Source organism: Manis javanica, chromosome 4, assembly GCF_040802235.1.
Source record: "Manis javanica isolate MJ-LG chromosome 4, MJ_LKY, whole genome shotgun sequence".
NCBI lineage: Eukaryota > Metazoa > Chordata > Mammalia > Pholidota > Manidae > Manis > Manis javanica.
Genome location: NC_133159.1, coordinates 167,046,226 through 167,072,601, shown reverse-complemented (window position 1 = coordinate 167,072,601; position 26,376 = coordinate 167,046,226). Strand labels below are relative to the sequence as shown.

Sequence of the window (26,376 nt, the reverse complement as noted above, 5' to 3'; positions counted from 1 at the left end):
GCCATATTTTTAGATTTTGTATTTGCCAGAGCTACAGAATTTGAATAGCTACTATAAGATCTGTCAATACTTTAAAATGTACATAAATTTATCATCTGCCTAGCACTTACAATGTTTTCAACATACTGTCACATCTATCATCTTTCCTCCCCCAACGGCATTCCTACAAAGCAGATAAAGCAGGCATTAGTTACATATTAAACTTAAATTGAAGTCCAAAGAAAAATCAACCATGGATTTGTCAAAGTCACACAGCACACTAGATCCTGAACAGAAACTAGTTACCTATACTTTGTTTTATTATCACCTTACTCAATTTCCCTAAAATTCTATTTGGTATAAAGAATATGCCATTGGTTGGAAAAAACATAAGGCAGCCCCCAAATCCCTACACAAAACATAGTGTTCTGAATATTCAAATGTTCCATGATTATTCTGTGCCACAAAGAAACATCTGTTCCACCCTGCCCTAGTCTGATGTTGTGCTTCACTCGCTCTCTGGTTTGAGTAACCACATACAAATCTACTTCACATCGTGATACTCACTGATCTGTTCTTCTTGGGTAATAGGCTCCTCATCATCTGGAAGGTAGCGTTTATCAATTGCCTCTTTAATCTGGTTATTGGCTCCTTTTGGATCTAAATCCATAGCCCAAGAGAAATTCATCAGGGCGAGGTGCGTTTGACCTAACTTCTTGTAAACCTAAAAATAAACAGCAGCACTACATTTTCCATTAAGTTGTAAGCTTCAACTATAAAATCCTAAACATTTACCAGTTCAATTAGGCTCCTGACTTGGGAGCCAATACCCCAATCTGCCAAGTAGAACATTTTCATCCCATGGAAGAACTCACACCACCTTTTGAGTTCCTTTTAATGTATTAAGATATTTTCAGAATTCCTTGCCTCTCTCTCTCAGGTAGTGAGCTTCCAATAAATAACACTCTGATTGCAACAATGATAATGGAAAGAAACGTGCCATAAGTTATTTAACATTCATTTACACTGATCTTAAATGGAATTACAACAACTCTCAATCTCTGTTCACTCAATTCACTGTTCACTTGGTATGTGGGGTCCAGTCTGTGAAGTCCGAACTAGTCTGGCCTTTTCTTCTAATTAAGACAACAAAGTACCATTAATTTCCTTCTCTTGGGGAATATCTAAGTACTTTACTGATAATTGGAAGCTAAGGTTTCTCCAGGAGGTCCTCCTGGAAAAAGTAGGAAGCTATAAACTCATTACTGGGCAGTGGCTGTAAGTGCTAAAATACTTCCAAAACCCTAGCAGGGTTAGGCTGATAGGGTATGTGTTTTTGCTTCTTCATTAGGATATCTTCTTCCAAGCCAAAACTAAATCCATTCTTCATTCCCAGAGTATTTAGTTTAGAGCTCTCTAATTGAATTTGCTTAATAGATATTATACAGTAAGTATTATATTTACTCTTCAGAAGTTAATATTTGTTATGAAACTCACAGTGTACGACCATGGCCCCAAGCTTTACCTTTCCTATTAAGAAGTAAACGAGGGATTCTTTGGGAACAATTTGTTTCAATTCTTCAAGTTCTTGCAAAGCAGACTGAAAAAAGCAAAGAAAAACAGAGTAACAAAATTTTAGTTTCAACTAAGCAAGTGTTTTTATTTGATTTCCCAAATCATCTTAATAAACTGACAGCATTTTAGTGTTCTTCCTTATTACATTAATTCTTGTGAAAACAGAATGCATGAAAAATACTTGACAATAGGAAGGAAATAACCAGAGTACACTGAAAATATACACACACATAAGCAGGTGGTGACAACTTTTGGTTTGTCACCATTTTATTTAAAATTACAACATTCCATCACACTGTGTGAGAAAGTGTTTGAAAACTAAGTTGCAGAACAAACAATTCTAAAGTAATAGACCTTCTCCCAGACACAAGACCTAAACTGAGTGCCAACCTGACATTTTAAGTACTGATAAAGAGCCTAATATTTAACCCTCTGAACTGAGTTAAAATGGTAATCTTTGTTTTTTTTTAAATGGTAATCTTTTGACCATTGCTACAGGGTTGGGGAGATTAAGAAAGATAGGAGAATTAGATTTGTATTTAAAGACGTGATTAAAAATTAAACTAAAATAATAAAACAACAGAATAAAAATAGAGATAAAACTCATAGGACCCTGAGGTGCAGCTGTCCCTGTGATAAGTCCCAGTGATGTAACCACATCCTTCCCTTGGGGGGGTGGGGGGGGGGGGTAGGGGGGTGGGAGGGTGTGTGTGTGTGTGTGTGTAAAGACCGGCTCCCCAAATGAGATTGTCCATTTTTTACCCAGCAAATGGAAAAAATAAAAATGATTTGGGGTTACATAAACTTTCCATGAAAGAAGAGAATCAGGTATTCTCATAACCAAGGGTGGAACTGTAAACTGATGCAACATGTTTGTGAGGACAATTTGGCATTATCTATTTATTACATTAAAACTGCATTTCCCCAGAAGATGACTGGTTAGCCAGAGACAGGTAAGATTCCTCAAGGGAGGAACAACCTAAGACAGGCACAGTCACAGGGGGGCCATCAGGTGAGAAATTGGGGATCAACAGAGGTGAGGCTTAGAACCTCACCCCCCCTGTTTTGAGAGAAATCTTCTGCATCCGTGGATGTTTTGCTGCCCTTGTCTAGCTTGGATTAACACATAGTCTACAGGCACACACCTGATCATCTACAATTGCTCTCTTACAACACTAAACTATGTTTTCTACCTTTACTTGCATCTACCTACCACTTCAGCATTTTATTAAAAAAAATAATAATAATAATAAGGGAGAAATGTGGGATTCACATATAAATCAAGTATAAAAATCAAACTATTTATAGTTCATAATGCATAATCAAAACCGAAAGTTTCTGTGATGACTGCCCTTGTACTGTTTACCATGTAAGAACTTATTCACTATGTAAGAATTTGTTCACCAAGTAAGAACTTGTTCGTTATGCTTCAGAAAATTGGAGACTGATAAGAATTAGGCTTGGGGTTGATTAATGATTGTGCATTGAGCATTGAGTCCCCTACACAGAATTTTATTGTTGTTAACAACCATTTGATCAATAAATATGAGAGATGCCCTCTCAAAAAACAAAAAACAAACAAAAAAAAACTGCATTAAACCTGGCAACCACTGATTCAGCAATCCCACTGCTAGGAATCTGTCCCACGGATATACTCGAAAAAAGCTCACTAAGCCATTTTTAACCCAATACATTACTGCAAAACACTAGCAGTAATCCAAGGTGTGTCTGATAGCAGCCTAGTTAAATAAATTATGGTTCATCATCTATGGAACAGTAGGTCTGTAGGTGCTCAACTATATGCTTAAACAAAAAGCAAAATTCAAGATCCAAAACAGTATGCACAGTACTATTTCTTTTGTAATAAAACATACATACCAGACACATACAAATGCAGTTATATGGGTAGTCACATAAATATTTATCTGGGTTTATGCCTATTTTTTTTTCTGGCAGAAATCAATACATATATGCCCCTAAACAAGGTAAGAACAGTTTACTTTTGGGAAGGGGGATGACTGAGTTAATGGGAGAAGGGAAGCCTTCTATTTTTCACTTGGTAGCTTTCTCTATGTTTTAAACTTTCTAATATTATGAATATTGTACTTTATTTCCCCTTAATGCCTGCAGAGGTTATCTACTTTTTGTTTTTTCTTCTCTATAGCTCTTCGTAGTAAAATAAAATCCAAAGTTAGGTTTAAAAAAAGAGAGAATGAGATAAAACACCAAATATGTATTCTGGGAGTATTAAGCAAATAAAGTTGTGGAACAGTATGTATAATTGTATTACTTTCCTATTGCTATTATAAGATATTAGCAAAAATTTGATGGCTTGAGACAGATTTTTCTTCTAGTTTTACAGTTTAGAAGTCCAACATGAGTCTCACTGGGCTAAAATCAAGCTGATCGCAAGCCTGATTTCCTTTCTGGAGGGATTCCGTTTCTCTGCCTTTCTTGGTGTCTAAAAGCAGCCCAAATTCCCTGACCTATAGCTTGCCTTTCTCCATCTTCAAAGGCAGCAAAGGTGGGCTGAGTCCTTTTCATGCTGGTTCTGATCACAGCTGGGTCAGATCTTCCATTTTTAAGGATTTATGTGATTAGGTTGGACCCACCTGAAGAGTTCAGGATACTCTCCCCAACTCAAGGTCCAGAACCTTACATCTGCGAAGTCTCTTTTGCCATGTAAGGTACCATACTCCCAGGTACCGAGGACTAGGGCAGAGACATCCTTCGGGGCCATTTTTCTGCCTACCACAATAGTAGAAGCCTATTCAGTTAAGAACAATTTAAAAATATACAAGTAATGAGAAAAAGATCTGGAGAAGTATGTTCGGAACTGTTAACAGTACTCCTTCCTAGAAGGGGTAAGCTTAGGAAGCATTCAGCTTGTATTTTTTATACTTTTATATTATTTGATTTTTTTGGTAATAAGCATATTACTTTCATAAAAAAAAAACCAAAAACATAAAGAATAAAGCACTGATCAAATACAGTGGGATCATAAAGATATCAGAGGATTATGGAACTTAGGTAACACAAGGGCAATTTTTTTCTTCATTGCTTTGTTTAAGAATTTAGTTTTATTTCTCTAAAAAAGGTATAAAGAGTAAGGAACCAATCCTATTTCACAGTTCTAAAAAAGTTCAGTACTTCCCTTCCCCTTAACCTAAAGCCAAAGGTAATCTCTTGGCTTCTGTAAATTTTTATTGGCATTATCTAAAATCTTTTTGTGGGAATTATTATGAAGTAGCTTGGTGGTGGGTTCACAAGGATTCATTATTATATTACAGTGATGTTTACAATTTTCTATAATAAAAAGAGTAATAAAAAAGAAGACTGAAGGCAATATACACACATTTGCACAGGCACGGTATTTGTTTAAAATACTATGTATTTTATACAAGTATATAGGAGGCCCTGGTGCAAAAGTAACAGTTCACCATCTTTCTAATTGTTGGCAACCCAAGAGAAATAAACTCAGAGGACTCCAAGGCTGAATGTGTCTAAGAATTACACCTGTATGTCAGGAAATGGAAGATGTATTACATATGATAATTCTATGAGGCAAGACACCTTTTTTCCTTCCATTGTAATAGTGTAAAATATACTTGAAATATAGTATCAAAATGAAAGATCTGTGGTCACAGATATTACTTATTTAATAATGAATCACCTAATTATTAGTTACTTAAGATCACTCAGTTCACCTGTCAAATATTACTGATAAGGACAGATGACAACCTATATCACAATAAAGAAGACTGAGATTGATTTTATTTATTTATTTTTTATTAAGGTATCATTGATATACACTCTTATGAAGGTTTCACAAGATAAACAATGTAGTTATATTCACCCTTACTATGAAGTCCCACCCCGTACCCTATTGCAGTCACTGTCCATCAGTGTAATAAGATGCCAGAGTTCCTATCTGTCTTCTCTGAGCTACACTGTCTTCCTCGTGAACCCACACATACCATGTGCACCAATCATGATATACCCCACAATCCCCCTCTCCCTCCCTCCCCACCCACCCTCACCTTTGGCAACCACTAGTCCCTTTTTCAAGTCTGTGAGTCTGCTGCTATTTTATTCCTTCAGTTTTGCTTCGTTGTTATACTCCACAAATGAAGGAAATCATTTGGTATTTGTCTTTCTCTGCCTGACTTATTTCACTGGGCATAATACCCTCTAGTTCCATCCATGTTGTTGCAAATAGTAGGATTTGTTTCTTTCTTATGGCTGAATAGTATTCCATTGTATATATGTACCACATCTTCTTTATCCATTCATCTACTGATATACATTTAGCTTCCATGTCTTGGCTATTGTAAATAGTGCTGCAATAAACATAGGGGTGCATATGTCTTTTTGAATCTGAGAAGTTGTTTTCTTTGGATAAATTCCTAGGAGTGGAGTTCCTGGGTCAAACGGTATTTCTATTTTTAGTTTTTTGAGGAACCTCCATATTCCACATGGTTGAACTAGTTCACATTCCCACCAGCAGTGTAGGAGGGTTCCCCTTTCTCCACATCCTTGCCAGTGTTTGTTGTCCCTAGTCTTTTCTATGTTGCCCATCCTAACTGGTGTAAGGTAATATCTCATTGTGGTTTTCATTTGCATTTCCCTGATGATTAGCAATATGGAGCATCTTCTTATGTGCCTGTGGCCATCTGAATTTCTTCTTTGGAGAAGTGTCTGTTCATATCCTCCACCCATTTTTTAATAGGGTTGTTTGCTTTTTGGGTGTTGAGGCATCTTGAGTTCTTTATATATTTTGGATGTTAACCCCTTGTCGGATCTGTCATTTACAAATATATTCTCCCATACTGTAGGTTGCCTTTTTGTTCTGCTTCTGATGATGTCATTTGCTGTACAGAAGCTTTTTAACATGATGTAGTCCCATTTGTTCATTTTTTATTTTGTTTCCCTTGTCTGAAGAGATGCGTTCAGGAAAAAATTGCTCATGTTTATATTCAAGAGATTTTTGCCTATGTTTTCTTCTAAGAGTTTTATGGTTTCATGACTTATATTCAAGTCTTTGATCCATTTTGAATTTACTTTTGTGTGTGGGGCTAGACAACAATCCAGTTTCATTCTCTTGCATGTAGCTGTCCTGTTTTGCCAACACCATTGTTGAAGGGACTGTCATTTCCCCATTGTATATCCATGGCTCCTTTATCTTATATTACCATATATGTTTGGGTTTATATTTGGGCTCTCTAGTCTGTTCCATTGGTCTATGGATCTGTTCTTGTGCCAGTACCAAACTGTCTTGATTACTGTGGCTTTGTAATAGAGCTTGAAATTGGGGAGTGTAATACCCCCTGCTTTATTTATTCTTCCTTCTCAGGATTGCTTTGGCTATCTGGAGTCTTTTGTGGTTCCATATGAATTTTAGAACTATTTGCTCTAGTTCATCGAAGAATGCTATTGCTATTTTGATAGGGATTGCACTGAATCTGTAGATTGCTTTTGGAAGGATGGCCATTTTGACAATATTAATTCTTCCTACCCATAAGCACGGAGTGTGTTTCCATTTATTGGTATCTTCTTTAATTTCTCTCATAAGTGTCTTGTAGCTTTCAGGGTATAGGTCTTTCACTTCCTTGGTTAGATTTATTCCTAGGTTTTGTTTTTTTTTTGATGCAGTTGTGAATGGAATTGTTTTCCTGATTTCTCTTTCTGCTCATTCATTGTTAGTGTATAGGAATGCCACAGATTGCTGCATATTAATTTTGCATTCTGCAACTTTGCTGAATTCAGATATTAGATCTAGTAGTTTTGGAGTGGATTCTTTAGTTTTTTTAATGTACAATATCATGTCATCTGCAGTGACAGTTTAACTTCTTCCTTGCCAATCTGGATGCCTTTAATTTCTTTGAGTTGTCTGACTGCCATGGCGAGGACCTCCAGAAATTATGTGGAATAATAGTGGGGAGAGTGAGCATCCTTGTCTTGTTCCTGATCTTAAAGGAAAAGTTTTCAGGGTCTCGCTGTTAAGTATGATGTTGGCTGTAGGTTTGTCATATATTGCCTTTATTGTTGAGGAACTTGCCCTCTACGCCCATTTTGTTGAATGTTTTTTAGCATCTATGGAGATGATCATGTGGTTTTGGTCCTTCTTTTTGTTGATGTGGTGGATGACACTGATGGATTTTCAAATGTACCATCCTTGCATCCCTGGAATAAATCCTACTTGATCATGATGGATGATCTTTTTTATGTATTTTTGAATTCGGTTTGCTAATATTTTCTTGAGGATTTTTGCATCTATGTTCATCACGGATATTGGTCAGTAATTTTCATTTTTTGTGGTGTCTTTGCCTGGTTTTCGTGTTAGAGTGATGCTGGCCTCATAGAATGAGTTTGGGAGTATTCCCTCCTCTTCTACTTTTTGGAAAACTTTGAGGATGGGTATTAGGTCTTCACTAAATGTTTGATAAAATTCTGCAGTGAAACCATCTGTTCCATGCTTTTTGTTCTTAGGTTGTTTTTTGATTACCGATTCAATTTAATTTCTGGGAAGGTAAATATTGATAGCTACACCCCACATTAATAAAAACTCTTTGGGTTCCTCAATAAGCTTTAAGAGTGTGAAGAGGTCCAGAGACCAAAAAGTATAAGACCTGCTGCTTTACAGTAATTAAAATCAATCTCACAAAGAGTACAGATTATGATACCTATATATACCTAATTTCTATTCAGATTTTCTGTTTCTTCCTGGGTCAGTCTTGGAAGGTTGTATTTTTCTAGAAAGTTGTCCATTTCTTCTAGGTTATCCATTTTGTTAGCACATATTTTTCATAGTATTCTCTAATAATTCTTTGTATTTCTGTGGTGTCCATCGTGATTTTTCCTTCCTCATTTCTGATTCTGTTTATGTGTGTAGACTCTCTTTTTTTCTTGATAGGTGTGGCTAGGGGTTTATCCATTTTATTTTCTCAAAGAACCAGTTCCTTGCTTTCATTGATTCTATTTATTCTTCTTGATTTTATTTATTTCTGCTCTTATCTTTATTATGTCCCTCCTTCTACTGACTTTGGGCTTCATCTGTTCTTCTTTTCCTAGTTTCGTTAATTGTGAGTTCAGACTGTTCATATGGCATTATTCTTTCCTGAGGTAGGCCTGTATTGAAAAATACTTCCCTCTTAGCACGGCCTTTGCTGCATCCAACAGATTTTGCAGTGTTGAATTATTGTTATTTGTCTCCATATATTGCTTGATCTCTGCTTTTATTTGGTCATTGTTCCATTGATTATTTAGGAGCATGTTATTAAGCCTCCATGTGTTCTCATTTTCTTTGTGTAATTTATTTCTAGTTTCATACCTTTGTGGTCTGAGAAGCTGGTTGGTACAATTTCAATCTTTTTCAATTTACTGAGGCTCTTTTTGTGGCCTAGTATATGATCTATTCTTGAAAATGTTCCATGTGCACTTGAGAAGAATGTGTATCCTGTTGCTTTTGGATGGAGTGTTCTGTAGATGTCCATTAAATCCATCTGTTCTAATACATTGTTCAGTGCCTCTATCTCCTTATTTATTTTCTGTCTGGTTGACCTGTCCTTTGGAGTTAGTGGTGTGTTGAAGTCTCCTAAAATGAATGCATTGCATTCTATTTCCCCCTTTAATTCTATTAGAATTTGTTTCACATATATAGGTGATCCTGTGTTGGGTGCACAGATATTTATAATAGTTATATCCTCTTGTTGGACTGATCCCTTTATCATTATCTAATGTCTTTCTTTGTCTCTTGTTACTTTCTTTGCTTTGAAGTCTATTTTGTCTGATACAAGCACTGCTACTCCTGCTTTTTTCCTCCCTATTAGTTGCGTGAAATATCTTTTCCCATCCCTTTACTTTCAGTCTGTGTATGTCTTTGGGTTTGAAGTGAGTCTCTTGTATGCTGCATATAGACAGACCTGTTTTTTTATCCATTCAGTGACTCTATGTCTTTTGATCGGTGCATTCAGACCATTTACATTTAGGGTGATTATCGGTAGGTATGTACTTATTGCCATTGCAGGCTTTAGATTCGTGGTTACCAAAGGTTCAAGGGTAATTCCCTTACTATCTAACAGTCTAATTTAACTCACTTAGTATGCTACTACAAACACAACCTGAAGGTTCTTTTTTTTCCCCCTCCTTTTTCTTCTTCCTCCATTCTTTATATATTAGGTATCATAATCTATACTCTTTGTGAGATTGATTTTAATTACTATAAAGCAGCAGGTCTTATACTTTTTGGTCTCTAGACCTCTTCACAATCTTAAAGCTTATTGAGGAACCCAAAGAGTTTTTATTAATGTGGGTTATAGCTATCAATATTTACCTTCTCAGAAATTAAAACTTGAAAAGTTTAAAAAGTATCTGTCCCTTATTAATTTAGAGGTAACAAAAACAAACCCATTATATGTTAACATAGGCAATGTTTTTAATGAAAAATATTATTTTTCAGAACAATATTAAGTCAATGAGAAGAGTGGCACTGCTAAACATATTTACAAATCTCTGGTTAATGGAAGACAGCTGGACTTTCCTACTGCCACACCACACAAAGTTCAGAATTGATGTTTTCTTTCTATGAATGCATGTTATAACTGTCATCAAAATTTCATGTATCTATCATGCCCCCCAATAATCTAATTACAAAGATTTTGAGAAACAGTGTCTAACATAGCATCAGAGTTTTCGTTTTTGCCCTACAAGACTTAAGACTTACATGATTAGATAACAATACAACACAAATATGTTGGTACCTAGCAATCTTTTTGCCTCAGAGAGGTTGAGGTGACCCTCTAACACCATTTGATTTTCATTTTGGAGCCAAGACATTTCAGCAGCAATCAGTAACTTTTCCAATTGGTAAATTTTAAAATTATTTTAATGTAGGTATATCGGATATACCTATATCCAACCCAGGCATCAAAGTAGGCCTTATAATTTAGCCAAGTCCCAAACTGGTACTCAAAAGTAGCTACAACCATTATAACTGTGACAACGGGTTAGATTAGAACTTGGGCTTTTTGAAGCAAGTGCAGGGCTGATTTATATGGCATACCTGGTAGGTGTGTTGGCATTAATGGCTTTAAGAATAACAACTGAATAAACTGAATATTATAATTGAATAAAATCCTTCAATCAAAGAATCTGACCACATATCTAAAGAAGCATAATAAAGCAAAAACTGAAAACAAATATTGAATTATAATTATAGTACTGAAAGGGCAAGTTATAAGTTGAAAAGTTTATTAGAGTTAAAGAACCTTTTTTAAAAGGACAAAAACAGTAGAACTAGACATACACTAATTCATAAAGAAATATAGTAAGATTAGAGACTTACTGCATAGATGAAAAAAATTAATTATATATTTGATCCCTTTATATATCTTTATTAGTCTTGAAAATTTAAGAGCTTATCATTGGTTTTGTATTTTTCAATTTCAGCAATTTCAATGTGTATTGGAAGAATAGATTTCTAGGTAAAGAGTAAAATGGATTATTTGGCTCAAGCTTTTCTGTGCACTTAAATTTTGGGTATTTTTTTTGGATAAGTCTTTGCTCTTTTTAGTAAGAATGAGCCTGAATTAAAAAAGTAACCTGGACTTTAAATCAAAACTTTGGATTCATGGTTTATAATTGAGTAAATGATAATAAAAATACCATGTCACTCTATGTCTCTTATCTCTTTCTCAATTTTCCTTATTTCCTCAATAAATTTTTTAGGCTATAGCTCCCTAATTTGTAAAACAGAGTGAGAAAAGAGAAATACATTAGATTAGATTTAGTTTCCTTCTTATAAGCTCTTTTTTTTTAAATATTAAATTTGTTTTCATTATCCTCAAGACCTGGTGGATTCTGGAGCCAGGATTACTAGTCACTTGTGGTGTCTTATATATATCTCTGTCTCTGAAGTCCTGTTAACCATCTCCAGAAGGCTTAACTTCTAGAGAAGCCAAAGGGCCTGTTATAAGTTCTTAAAACTCAGTATACTTTTCCTTTTATCTACTCAACATGTATTATTTTTGTGATTGTTTGATTAATGTCTATTCTCCCTTTAGAAAGGTACCAGGTAGTAAGTTCTTCATTTTCTCTCAAAGGCAGGAAACGTGGCTGCTTTGCTCACCAGTATATTCCTAGTGCCTGGCATATACTAAGTACTCAATAAAAATGTACTGAATAATATACACACATTCATTTGTCACTTGTTCACATATTTTGGTCCTAAGAGGATGGTTTAATTTTTACCTTTTAGGTAACTCTCTGAGTAAAACTGTCTTTCTATATACAGAATCTTTATAAGGTATAACCATATATTCCTAAATACCCATACACCCATCCTTCCTATGAGTGTTTCATTAAGTAATAAAATCACGAAAGAAAATGAAATTTATAGCTTTTGAAAATGGGGAAAATGATCTATTCTGAGATAAAAATTAAAGTATAAGTAACTTCTGGCTTATTAAGGGGCAAAACTTAAGCAAGCAATACAATGCTGAAGACCACTAAAATATATGTATCTTACCTTATATTTTTCATTTGCAAATAAAACCGAGGCTCTGTGAAATTTGCATAGGGGGTTCTTGGGATCAATAACAATGGCTTTGTTTAGGGTATCCAAAGCCTTCTCAGATTTTTTCAGTGCATGTTGAACCTGTAAGAAATAAAGGTCTTTTTAATATGTCTCTTTTTAATATTTATGAAGAAAAGTGAAAACAAAATGTGACTCAAAACCAACACAAAGACAATAATACTACTAGAAATAAGGTTGTATGATTTAACTAGACTGTCCACTGAGTTAACTGGACTTAATAATTGATTACTAAGTTACTAACAGATTCTCAAAAGTCTTTTCCAATTCTAGTGCAGCCACTTTAAAGATAAGAATACTGAAGTCCAGAGGTGTTAAATAACTTGCTCTGGGATCAGAACCTGGGTCCTCCAGTACACAAAGCTACCATCATGTATCTATAATGATAAGATTCTATTTTTAGAGCAGATACTTGGTTACCTTTAAGTCTAAAAGACAAGAAAGACACTAGTTTTTCTCTTCACAAGAAAACCTGTGAAGAATTTAGCTAGAAAATCCATTTCAATCAGTTTATTATGGTCTTCTAAATATTAGTCTTTTCAAAACTGTGTTCCAAGAACCCAGAGTGGATTGGTCTATGAATTTTCCCAACTCTGTTTCACTCAGAACAATTACACTTTTCCCTAGTTAAGGAATTTATTTTAAGTAAGAATTCTTCTGCTTTATATATTTGAAAATCATTCATCTGTAATATGGGAAGTGAAGTAAACTATTATTGAAAATTTTAAAATAACCTGATTATTTAATTAATTTTGAAATAAAACCCAAACTGCACTGCACTGTTCATTCATGTGAATATACTCATACTCTGCTGTGTTCCTTCTTGGACAAGTATGTTAAAAACAAAGTGGAGTAAATGGATATAGCTGTGGAAGTTTAACAAATATCACTGTAACAGGAAAGTAAGGGTAGGCGCTACCAAAATCTGGCTGCTAAATTCATCTATGCAACAATCTTCGCAGGTCAGTGCTACATACGGCCAACATTATGCCCACAGGATGCAAATCCGAAACACTAGTTCCCTATAGAAAAGCATACTCTCTTATCTAAAACTCCCTCAAATAATCCACTCAAATTTTATAACAATTTGTTCCAAAATAATAGAAAAAAGCCTGCTTTAAAAAATGTCCAACTTCACTAAAAGGTATCAAGAGATATTTAAGTTTGACTTGCTTATCTTATATGATGAAAAAAAGTTTTTAAGTTAATAAAATACATTTTCTGTATTTTGCATAGTTAACTACAAAGTTGCCATGACAAATTTCAAGAAAATTAAAGAAAACTAGAATTCTGTCCCCAAAATGAATAGTGAACCAGAATAACAATTTCCTCATCCTGCATGCCCATTCCCACAAAGCCAAATTTGGCTGAGAGAAAGAAAATGGGGCAGGGGAGGAAAAGAGGGAGAGAGAGAGATGGGTGAGGGGACAAGAACAAGAACTTGAGGTAGTACCATGCTTACAGAGAAGCTTATGAGATTTTAAAAAGTGAACCCACCTTTTCTCCTATCAAAGTACAACTTAACATCAGATACATTAAAAAATAAAAACATAAAAACAACAGTGATGCACATTGCCTTGTAAGAACTAATTAGTTTTGATTTATGCAGAGGCTAAAACACAGGGAACTATGGTGAAGGGGGGAGCCTAGTAAACATAATGTTCTTCATTTAATTGTAGATTAATGATACAAAAAAACCCCACAGGGAACTATTTGCCTTAAATATGACTTAATTTAGTAGCTAAATGTTAACATGGAAAAGTGCTTTAAAAAAAATGAAGTATCTCATGTGAGTGCTATAACAACACTATGAGGTTGGCAAGGTGTTATTGTCATTCATAAAAAATAGAAGCTCAGAGAAATTAAGTGACTTGCCCAACAGAAAAGGATACTCCAATGATATCTCTTTATGTCAAGCAAAAGTGACATTTTTGGCTATAAAAAAATCCAGAATATTGTTTCAAGAATAACAGAAAGTCCTAATTTTTATCATTGCAATTAAGCGAATAACAAACACATTTTCAAAGGGACATTAACTGAACAATGTTTAGAAAGCAACTTACTACTCCAATATGGCAAAGTAAAACTGAACTTTGAGGGTTGATATCAAGTGCTTTCTGGAAATGCATTTCTGCAAGGCTGAATTTTTCTTGCTTGTAATAAATCATTCCTAAACCATACCTGAAAGTATAGAATAAAGTACAGTTTTAGGGATATGATATTTGGCTGTTAATTTAGTTCAACTAATAAAAGAATATGCATGGTACCTGGCATTTTAATAAACCAATAGAAAAATACTAGTGGTTTTAGGGAAGACAAAAACTAACAGTCATGATAAAAATTATCAAAGCATTGTATACAAGTCACTTTTACAAGTAAAAACAATCAAACAAATAAAACTATGACAATAGGGGAAAAAAGATACCACATCCTTAAACCCACCACTATAGTCTACATTTATTAGATAATTTTTACTGAGTAGTTATTATGTGTGTACTAATAACTTTGTTAGATTCTTTATGTGAATTATTATCTCAACTAATCCTAGGAGGAACCAAGGAGACAGACACCATTATCATTCACATTTTCAAATAACAAAACTGAGACATAGAGAAGGTAAATAACTTGCCCCAAAGTTAAATATCTAACAAGGATTCTAACCAGATCCTTCCTTTATGATTCTCAGCCCTAAACTCTTAACAATGCTATCTCCACATTCTTTGTTCAAATATAATGATATATCATTATAATTACAGTATGCATAGTGTCATGTTCTGCTTCCCTTCTCCCTATTTATTGTATTAAAGGCATGCTCCTATAGACTTCTAAATCATAAACTTTAAAGGCTATATAACAGTATATAATAAGTTGATACACAGGTATTTCTCTTGCCCTTTCAAAACATCAAATGAATATAGCATGACTGATTTATATTAAGGAGGCATCTCTTGGTCATAACTAGATAATGATGATGTGGAGTAAGCACCAAATGAATAAGAAAAAAAGTATAATATATCTTGTTTATTTGAGTGGCTTTATCTATCATCGTAATAGTGTTAGAAGTGAAGAAAAGGTATAAAATCTGTGTGCTAAAAATGGTGAAGGTGGATATGATGAAAGACTATTTACTTTGGAGTTGGAACAATAAATCTGCTTAGTGTTTACTTAGAAAGTTAAACTTACCTAACTACCTCAATATTTAAATTATTCCCAGTAGAAGCCTTCCAATCTGAATATTCTTCCTTCTCCCCAATGCAAAGAATTATTTTTATAACATGATTTTTGATATGGCAAAGTTTTTAAGACAACTACTGCAACAGAGCAGAACAGACACTACACATTTAAAACAAACACAAGTCCTTTTAAGAACTGATTACTTAAAATATTACAGAAAACTTTATATTATATGAAGAGAAGGCAGTGTTGGTAAACCAGACTAATATGTCAGTCAAAGCTAGTATGACCTGTCAGGACATCTTTCAGGCAATATAACTGTCTGAGATGAGATATAATCCATTAAAAAAAAACACATATACACAAATCAAAAAGTGTATTTTAGTAATCTAATGCTTCAGATTTAGTGACAAATAGAATGATAAAATCCAATGGCTATGATTAATCCAAAAGACAAAAAAAAAACATGTCTGACATAAAAACTATCATAGAGTTATGATATCAGAATTGTACTTCTTGGTATCTGAACTATTAAGTCAGCCAAGAAAAATACAATAAAATGTCAGCAGTAAATAAAGAGTTGAGGCAGAAATAAGAACAAACTTATGTATGTCTTGAGTGGTAACAACATGAGCCAGGTAATAACTTCCTTAACAGAGACATTACTTAATAAACTGGAACACTGAGTTTTTAATAAACTCAGTAAACTACTACTTAATAAACTAGAACACTGCCAAAAAGCAATACATAGTGGATAGTTTTAATGTCTATTTTCTATAATCCAACAGGTGAATCATATTATTTGTCCCCCGTACCTAACCACTCTCTAACCCAATGACCATCTCAGTGTTCTAAGAAAAAGCAACAAATCAAGTAAGAGAACCAAGTATTTGCAAAAGTTTGGTAGGAGAGAACGTTGAAACTATTGAGTACAAGGATCAGGTATTCTATCATCATTAATTCATTTAAGAGTTTGTTAAAGGTATAAATTTCACATAAAAAACATTTTGGTTCCAAGTTCTCAAACAGTATATATCAATCCTAAGTATTAGTAACCAAACTCATGACAATTGGTAACAAGAAAAAGTACTGAGTATTAGCCCCATCAAAGAGACATCATCCTTGCACTTCATTAGCACTTACCATGCATTATAATGTCTAGGATTGACTCTGATAGCATTTCGAAAACAAGCTAGTGCTTTGTCTAATTCTTCAGTTAACACAAACTCATGCCCTAATAGAGTATAGGCATAAGCATAATTTGGATCAACCTGGATAGCTCTCTGGAAGAATTTAATTGCAATATCATGTTCCCGTTGCAAACTGAAACAGTTCCCTGCAGCACACCAGGCCTTTAAAAAATGGAAACAAAAACCAAATGCAATTAAAATCTTGTTTTTCTAAAAAAACTAAATCTATGAGTAAAACTGACTCATCTCACTTAAAACAGAAAGACAAAATCTAGAGTTTTAATAGGTATAGTCAATCCTCATTATTCATGGATTCCATATTTGTAAATTCGTCTGCTGACTAACATTTGTCAAGACAAAATCAGTACTTAAGAGTGTTCTGGTGGCCACTGGTGGGTCCAACATCTGAGTTGCTCAACAGGCATGTACTCACTTCAGGTCAAAAAAGGTGACTGCCTTCTTGTTTCAGCTCCCATCTAGAACTGATCAGAGGACAGAGACTATAGGGGGCAGTGTAATTCAAGGCTCTGGCTCCGGGCCAGTGGACAGATTCTGAATCCCAACTCTGGCACCTGTTTGTAGTGTGGCCTCAGGCAAGTCACTTTAATACCTCTAAATCTCATTCCTCTTTTACAAAATAAGGAAAATAGAATCTACCAGGGTGAGTTGTTTTTAGGGTTTAAGATTATAAACTGTGTGAGATACATGTGTGTGTCTATGTGTATCTCTCCTAGAAGCAATGGCTCAGAATTTGCTAATTCAGTGTTCACGTAAATGGTAGAACATAACTACCAAGAATAATGAGAATTGACTGTCTTTAATTCTAAGCTTAAGCATGTTAAAGTATCACTAAATATTCCCAAAATGCACCGAAATAAAATTTTTACAGGACTGGAGCATATTAATGAATTGTGCCTATGTCTTAAAACAATTAAAATGACTATTTTAACTTAAAATTAGCACTTTTTTCAATCTACATAATTTCTGCTTAATGAATGGTAATCCAGGTGACAACTGCTATTTTAACACAGCCAAATCCTGATTAATCGTAAATGAAATTATATGCTTTGTGATTTTTCTGTTTGTAAATCTGCACCATATATTCTAGTACTCTCTTTTTCTCTTGAGTCCTTGCCTATATAAAGAAGGGTGCAAAATAAGTATGGGTAATACTAAATGCTGTTTGAATTATTTGGTTCATCTCCATTTGGTAAGGGTGATCAAAAGATAACTATATAAGCATTGTGCTTTTGTTAATATATACCTCTGGTGAATTTTTATCCATGTCTGTTAAGTCTTTTGAAAGAACTGAAAGAGCAACATCTTTTTGAAGATGCCAAAGTGTTGTAGAGTAGATCTCCATGCCTTCAACTCTGTAATTCTCAATCCTTCTAACCTCTGAGAATATTCTTTCAGCCTGAAATACAAAAACTAGTAAGGGGAAAACAAGTTGATACAATTTACTTATATACAGGGAGAACACTGGGCACTGTTTTCACAGGACTTAAATGCTGCCTTGTTTTACACAGCATTTATGTGAATTGGTAAAACACAAGAACAAATTGAGTAACTTTCCATGGTAGGTCAAATATATACGATTCACACTTAACCTAGTTTTTATATGTAAATCATGGTAAGAACATGGACTCTGAAAAGATAATTTAAGTTTTCACCAAAAAAGTCAGAAGAGTAATCTATACAAAAGGTTATAATTTAAAAAGGACAAGTCAACAATTTTACTCTCAAAAAATGCATTTCCAAGTTCTAATAATGGCTTTACAGAGTAATTCTCTCAGGAAAGGTGGGAGAAGCATGATTTCCATAACACAAGACCTACCTCTGCCCTGAGTTCAAGGAGAACAGGTTCAGCTGGCCCTAACCCTACTGCACGGGCTCTGAACACATCCAGCAATGTCATACCTGCTGGGGGCTGGAGTCCCTACCTAGTAATTCCCTTTTCTGGGGGAGCACTCTCTGGACTTTAGGGTCCCTCCTCAGCTATCAGGTCAGATTTTTTCCTCACCACATGTTGGCAGCCGCGCTCAGAAAATAGCGCCCAATGCAGGGCAGCCGGAAGGCCCCGAACTTCCTAATGACAAATCATCCCACACCACTAAACTACATGCTAATTGCGCCTTGGCATAAGGACCAATGAGACCCACCAAATGGTTATGCTAATAAGGCATATGGAGCCGCACCAACCAGGTCAGAGCATGAGAACTATATAAGCAAGCCTCTCCTTCCCCTCTGGGTCCTGCCCAACTCATTTGTTTCACAAAGAGCTGAAGAATAAAGCTTTCTGCAGAAGAATCCTGCTGTTGTTGCATGCTGTTCTTGCCGGCGAGGACAGGGCACGCGACAAGTGGTGCCGAATCCCGGGAACCAGAACATCACCGGCACAGGGAGGACCCTTCAGACATCTGGAGAGGATTCAGAACTGCAGGTCAGAAGAAAGCCCGGAGGGGTAAGTTCCGAGAGGCCCCTGCTTTTTAGGATGATGGTTGATGGTTCTCTGTAAATAAGGAGGCACCATGGGGAATGCACCGTCATTAGTCACGGCGCTGCAGACAGCTCTCAAAGAGCGAAACTTGAAGGTCTCCAGCAAAGTCTTAGGATCTTTTGTGAAGGAGATAGACCGTGTGGCCCCCTGGTTCATTTGTTCAGGGTCCCTCTCAATCCCGAGCTGGGACAAACTGGGGAAAGATCTTGATAGAGAGGAGGAGGAGGGTAGCCTGAGGGGAGGCACCAGGCCCCTCTGGAAACTGATTAGAGCTTGTCTGCAAGATGAGAGATGTGAAAAGGTAATAAAAGAAGGTCAGAGAGCATTGACAGATATCCAAGAGAGCATGTCAGAAACGGAACGGGAAACAGAGAGCGCGCGCGGCCGAAAAAAGGCCACAAAAACGAAGGTAAAGAAACCTCAGAGTGAGGGAGAAAGCCCGCCTAGGGCAAAAGCGAAAGAGCCCCGAGAAGCGAGTGACAATCGCCTCGGAGAAAATAGTAAATACCCCTGGAAAGAGTTGAGGGACCTCCAACTCTCCAATAGGGAATCTGAGGAGGAATTAACGTCCGCAGAGGAAGGGGAAGAAAATAAAACCGCAGAGTGTAGAAGTAAGGGAACCAGCAAAGTTGAAAAGCGGACCAAGGAAAAAATGAAAGCAGGGTGTCCCCCGACGCCCTTTGCCCCGCCACCTTACGTGAGTGGCGCACTCTCCTTTTGCCACCCAGATACTCTTCAGGCAATTAGACAAATGTTTCCTGTATTTGAGGATAACGGTGTACGCTCTCACCAGCCCCTGAGCCATAAACAAGTTAAGGAATTAGCAGAATCCGTTCGGGCTTATGGAGTCAGTGCTAACTATACCATAGCACAAGTTGAGAGATTAACAGAGACAGCCATGACACCCGCAGACTGGCAATATGTAACTAAGGCATGCCTTTCTAGTATGGGGCAATACATAGAATGGAAGGCATTGTGGCATGATATCAGCATGACCCAGGCACGCGCAAACGCGGCCGAAGGACAGCCTGCATGGTCATATGATATGCTGACGGGCCAAGGACAGTGGGTAGCCGACCAGACCGCCTTCCCCTTACAGGTATATGCACAAATAAACACGTGCGCCGCCAAGGCATGGAAAGCCCTCACCAACAAAGGAGAAGTATCAGGCAATTTGACAAAAATTATTCAGGGGCTGAGCGAGCCATTTTCTGACTTTGTCGCTCGTATGATAGAGGCCGCAGGCAGAATATTTGGAGATCAGGAACAAGCAATGCCCCTAGTGGAGCAATTAGTGTTTGAACAATGTACCAAGGAATGCAGACAGGCGATAACACCCTGGAAACAAAAAGGGATACATGCCTGGTTGAAAGCCTGTAGAGAAATAGGAGGGCCACTCACCAATGCGGGCCTAGCCGCGGCCATATTACAGAGCCACAAACAAGCCAGGATCACTAACAGAAGTATCAAATGCTTTCAATGCGGGAAATTAGGACATATAAAGAGAGAGTGTAGGAGCCCAGCTTCAGAACAAACAACCCAAAAGACCCCTGAGTTGTGCCCTAAGTGTAAGAAAGGCAGGCATTGGGCTAATGAGTGCCGGTCTATTAAAGATATAGAAGGGAAACCCTTAGAGTTGCCAAAAAACGCCCAGAGGGGCCCCCGTCACCAGGGCCCGCAAATATATGGGGCAACCAGCACGCAAGTGTCATTCGGGAACAACCAGGCCCCCCAAGGAGAGCCACTTCAGGTTCCGCGGGATTGGACATCCGTGCCACCACCAGAATAGTGTTGACTCCACAGATGGGAGTTCAGCCTATCCCTTCAGACTTTAAAGGCCCCCTACCACCAAATACCATTGGGTTACTCCTAGGGCGCTCTTCTGCTGCATTGAAAGGCCTGGTAGTTCATCCCGGAGTCATAGATCAAGATTATGAAGGACAGGTAAAAATCATGTGTTCGGCTCCCAGAGGAATCTATCCTATATCCCCGGGAGACCGCATAGCCCAGCTCTTAGTTTTACCTAGTCTCCACGCCAATTATCCTGCTACCAACACGGAGAGGGGAGAAAGGGGCTTCGGCTCCTCTGACTGGGATTCAGCCTTCATAGTATTAGATTTAGCAGACAGACCAAAATTAACTCTTCAAATAGAGGGAAAGAGCTTTGAGGGAATCCTAGACACTGGAGCAGATAAAAGTATTATCTCTGCAACCTGGTGGCCCTCCAAGTGGCCTGTGACCCAATCCTCACATTCATTACAAGGTTTAGGATATGAGTCAAGCCCTTCAATTAGTGCCAAACCATTGAAATGGCGAGCCCCTGAAGGACAAGAGGGTACAGTCACCCCTTATGTACTCCCTCTACCGGTCAATTTATGGGGGAGGGATGTCATGAGAGACTTAGGCCTCAAACTCATTAATGAATACTCCACCCCCGCCCAAGGCATGATGATGGACATGGGATACATCCCTGGCAAGGGGCTGGGGAAACACCAACAGGGACACATAGAGCCCATCCTGCCCAAAGTAAAGAATGACCGTCACGGCCTGGGTTTTTCATAGGGGCCATTGAAGATGCCATGCCCATACCTTGGCTCACAGAGGAGGCCGTATGGGTTCCTCAGTGGCCCCTATCCTCTGAAAAATTAGAAGCAGCTCATTGCTTAGTGCAAGAGCAGCTCCAAGTGGGACACCTAGAACCCTCTGTGTCCCCATGGAACACACCCATATTTGTAATCAGGAAAAAGTCAGGATCATGGAGGTTGCTTCATGATCTGAGAGCAGTAAATGCTCAAATGAGAATGCTTGGACCCGTACAACGGGGACTGCCATTCCTCTCTGCCTTACCCAAAGAATGGAAAGTGCTCATAATAGATATTAAAGATTGTTTCTTTTCTATACCTCTAAGCTCCAAGGACAGGGAAAGATTTGCTTTTACTTTGCCAGCTATTAACCATGAACAACCCGATGCCAGATTTCAGTGGAAGGTCCTCCCTCAAGGAATGGCAAATAGCCCCACCATATGTCAACTGTACGTTCAGCGAGCGCTAGACCCAATTCGTAAGACCTATCCCACGCTAAAGATCATCCATTACATGGATGACATCCTTCTTTGCTCCCCACAACCAGCGGAAATAGAAGAAGCATATATAGATCTCACTAGATCCCTAGAAGATTGGAGACTGAATATAGCAAGCGAGAAGGTCCAAAAATCTAGTGTTAGCAAATTCCTAGGAGCAACCATTTACACAGATGTAATTTGCCCCCAAAAGCTTGAGATAAGACATAATCAATTGCGAAATTTGAATGACTTCCAAAAACTCCTAGGGGATATTAATTGGTTGCGCCCATACTTAAAGATACCCACCACTGAATTGACTCCACTATTTAAAACCCTAGAAGGAGACCCACAACTAACGTCACCGCGCTCCCTCACACCTGAGGCATTACAAGCCATTCGCAAAGTAGAACAGGCTTTGATGACAGCACAATTAAATAGAGTGCAATCGAATGAACCCTTTGAGTTGTGTGTCCTTCCCACCCCAGAGCTGCCAACAGCAGTTTTATGGCAGCACGGCCCACTGATCTGGATCCATCCCCAAGCCTCTCAGGCTAGGACAATAGAGTACTATCCAGCAGCCGTGGCCAAACTTGCTTTGAGAGGAGTAAAAACCTCCATGACACATTTCGGAGAGGCTCCAGCTAAAATTATAACCCCTTACAGCGTAGAACAGATACAAGTATTATGTGCTATGAACGATGATTGGGCCATACTTGCTTACAGTTTCTCAGGAACCTTTGATAATCATTTCCCTAAACATCCCCTCATCAACTTCGCCAAAAATCATCTCCTAGTATTTCCTCGGGTCACTAGCCTAACCCCGCTGCCTCATGGAAAAACAGTTTACACGGACGGGTCTAAGACAGGCACAGGTGCCTATGTCCATGATGGCAAAGTTGTGACAAAAAGCTACACGCCTGACACTCCACAAATAGTGGAATGTCGCATAGTCTTAGAAGTCCTACAAATCTTTCCTGAACCTTTAAATATTGTGTCTGACTCCTGTTATGTAGTTAATGCAGTCAAATCTCTAGAAGTGGCCGGGCTAATCAAAGCGTCCAGCCCAGTAGCCACTTTGTTCAAACAGATACAATCAGCACTACTTCATAGGCAATCTCCTTTGTATATAACTCATATCAGAGCACATTCAGGCCTTCCCGGGCCTATGACCCAAGGCAACCACCTGGCAGACCTCGCAACCAGAAATATAGCTTTTCCCCTGCTAGACCCTATCACCACAGCTTCAAAATTCCATACACAATTTCATGTCACTGCCGAAACACTGCGCAAGCGGTTTAGCATAACCAGGGCCGAAGCTAGGAACATTGTCCTTAGCTGCCAACATTGCTGCAGCTTCCTTCCCACACCTCATGTTGGGATCAACCCCAGAGGTATTAGGCCTTTACAAGTTTGGCAAATGGATGTGACGCATATTTCGTCTTTTGGGAAACTGAAATATGTACATGTATCCGTGGATACTTGTTCAGGAGTCATCTTTGCCTCCCCATTGTCAGGAGAGAAAGCTTCCCATGTCATCCAGCACTGCCTTGAAGCTTGGAGCGCATGGGGGTTACCACAGATTCTGAAAACAGACAATGGCCCAGCCTATACCTCTACAAAATTTGCTCAATTTTGTCATCACATGGGGATAAAACATATCACTGGCCTTCCCTACAACCCACAGGGTCAAGGGATTGTGGAACGCGCGAACCGCACGCTCAAATCCTATTTACTTAAACAAAAAGGGGGAATTGAAGATATACCCCCCACACCAAAAACTGCCATAGCCCTAGCACTTTTCACTATAAATTTTTTGAATCTGGATGCTCAAAGCCATACAGCAGCGGATCGCCATAATCAGTGGCCAAAAGACCCACAAGAACTAGTAAAATGGAAGGACGTATTATCTAACCAATGGAAGGGCCCGGATCCAATCATAATCAGATCCAGGGGAGCTGTGTGTGTTTTCCCCCAGGGTGAAGAAAATCCCTTCTGGATCCCGGAGCGCCTAACGAGGAAAGTCCTAAACAAAGGAGATGACTTCGCTGTACCTCCTGACCCTGCTCCTGACACTGGAGACCCCGACTCAGGGAGTATTGAGATGGGGAATCCTGTCTGCCTTTCCTAAGCCTATGCCTGTCCGTTTCAATGCAGCCGTTTTTCCGCGCTTTTTCACTACCAATACTAGTATGAACTTGCCCTACTTAGTTAAAGACACCCTAGTAGCTCCCCTGGGAGAAAACCGATCCTTCGTAACTAATGGGTCATTATGCTTCACCACTCAGAATCTAGCTGGCTGTATCTCCCTGAAACGGAGGAAATACGGATGGTTCAGTGACATACTTCTAGAGGCCAGTAGCCTCCCCGTTATGTCAGCTAAATTTGAAGGGCCTAATAAGGAAGGGAGCCCGTCCTATAAGAACATGACTATCCACCAGATGGTTCTCTGGATCAATGGCACATTTGTACACTCTCCCAGGAACAATTCCACCGACAGGCCTCGTCAACCCAAATATGCCTCCCATTGTGTGGGCGACTATGAGGGAGAGCTGTGGCCCTGGACTGACTGTCAGTCAACTGTAGTAACGTGGGCAACTGAGAGGCAGGAGTTTACCATCTCCCCAGATATGGAGGGACGGCCAGCCAATGAGGCTTGGTGGCCAGTAAAGGTGCTTGAAGGCGAGTTTCGTCAGCAGCTGAGCATGAACCCCTTCCATAAATGGATGCTGTGTGGAGTCAATGGCTCGTGTACCGACCTCTCCCCCTTTTCCGCCCTCCAGGGTGGGGGAATCGGTGTAAAAAATATCACCTTTTGGTGCGAGAATAACCACATGCGCGCACACTGGAACATGATCATGACCCATAACAACGAGAACTACACGTGTTCAGCAAAATCAGGTCCAGAGTCACCTAATTCCCTTTTTCCACCTTCTCCAGTATGCGTATACCCCCCATTTCTGTTTATCTTATCCAATAGTAGCTTTGACTCCTGCTCCAATGAAACCTGCTTTCTGTCTCAGTGTTGGGATGCGCGTAACTTTACCAATGCTTTGGTAGTCCGCATCCCCCGTTGGGTCCCTGTTCCCGTAGACGCCCCTAACACCATGACTCTGTTTCGAGAAAGGCGCGATTTCGGTGTTACAGCCGCCATAGTGCTCCTGATCTCCGCGACCGCGGTCGCAGCCACCGCCGCTGGTATAGCTTTAGACACCTCCATCAAATCGGCTACAGAGCTCAATAACCTTGCAGCCTCAGTAGCTTCTGCCCTGGACCAACAGTCCACACTTGATGGCAAACTGAAAGGAGGAATAATGATCCTCAATCAACGCATAGATCTCGTGGAGGAACAAATGGAGGTGCTCTGGCAAATGGCCCAATTGGGATGTGAGCGGAAATATCGTGCCCTCTGCATCACTAGCATTCAATATAAAAATTTTACACGGGCAGCTAATCTGTCACGAGACCTGTCCCAGTATCTTTCAGGAAACTGGTCCCAAGACTTCGATGGGACACTAGAAGAGCTGCGGCGAGAAATTATCCACATCAACTCCACCCGTCTAGATATCTCCGTAGCGGAAGGACTCTCTTCCTGGTTCCTCAGAGCTCTCTCCCACGTCAAGGAGTGGGCGGGCATGGCTGGGATGGGCGTGTTCCTGCTTGGAGGTCTCATGCTCTTACTCTGGTTGTTATGCAGACTCCGCAACCAACATAAGCAGGACAAGGTGATCCTTGCTCAAGCCCTAATGGCGATAGACGTTGGCGCCTCTCCCCAAGTGTGGCTCAACATGCTTAAGAAGGAAGCTCGGCTTTAGCTTGAGGTAGCTCTTGCACCCTGAGCCCATGTGGCACTGCACCAGGCCCGAGTACCTCAATGCTTAATCACAGCTTTCTTTAAGAAGCTCATGGTGCAAGAGGGTTGAGAAAAAGGGTCCAAACCCTTTGTACCAAGCGGTCCCAACGCCAGCCAGAGGATGCGAGGCAAAGCACTGCAAGAGGTCTTGGACCCCTCTGAGAGGCATGCCTGACTGCATAGGGGTAGATGCCCAGAACCCCTCTCCAAAAAGGGGGCATCAGGAAGTATGATGGAGGTCAGGCCTCTGTCTCCGCCTCTGCTGGCAAGTTCCGCCTTGAGCTTCTGTTAGACAAAAAAGGGGGAGATGTTGGCAGCCGCGCTCAGAAAATAGCGCCCAATGCAGGGCAGCCGGAAGGCCCCGAACTTCCTAATGACAAATCATCCCACACCACTAAACTACATGCTAATTGCGCCTTGGCATAAGGACCAATGAGACCCACCAAATGGTTATGC

General features: G+C 38.9%; 1 protein-coding gene across 6 annotated transcripts in view; it reads right to left on the bottom strand.

Moving 5' to 3' along the window:
- The window catches only part of CDC27 (cell division cycle 27), an 84,019-nt gene that overhangs the window by 3,634 nt on the left and 54,009 nt on the right, over positions 1-26,376 (bottom strand). For 2 of the 6 annotated variants that reach the window (XM_036997297.2, XM_036997298.2), the window contains exons 13-19: positions 17,774-17,926; positions 16,463-16,671; positions 14,209-14,326; positions 12,080-12,208; positions 1,505-1,579; positions 547-639; positions 111-163 (exon numbers count right to left, since the gene is read on the bottom strand). In XM_036997297.2, the coding sequence (XP_036853192.1) occupies positions 111-163; positions 547-639; positions 1,505-1,579; positions 12,080-12,208; positions 14,209-14,326; positions 16,463-16,671; positions 17,774-17,926 (830 nt within the window). Of the gene's footprint in view, positions 1-110; positions 164-546; positions 704-1,504; positions 1,580-12,079; positions 12,209-14,208; positions 14,327-16,462; positions 16,672-17,773; positions 17,927-26,376 lie in introns of all 6 variants that reach the window. The other 4 variants (XM_036997294.2, XM_036997295.2, XM_036997296.2 and 1 more) reach the window with 3 other exon arrangements.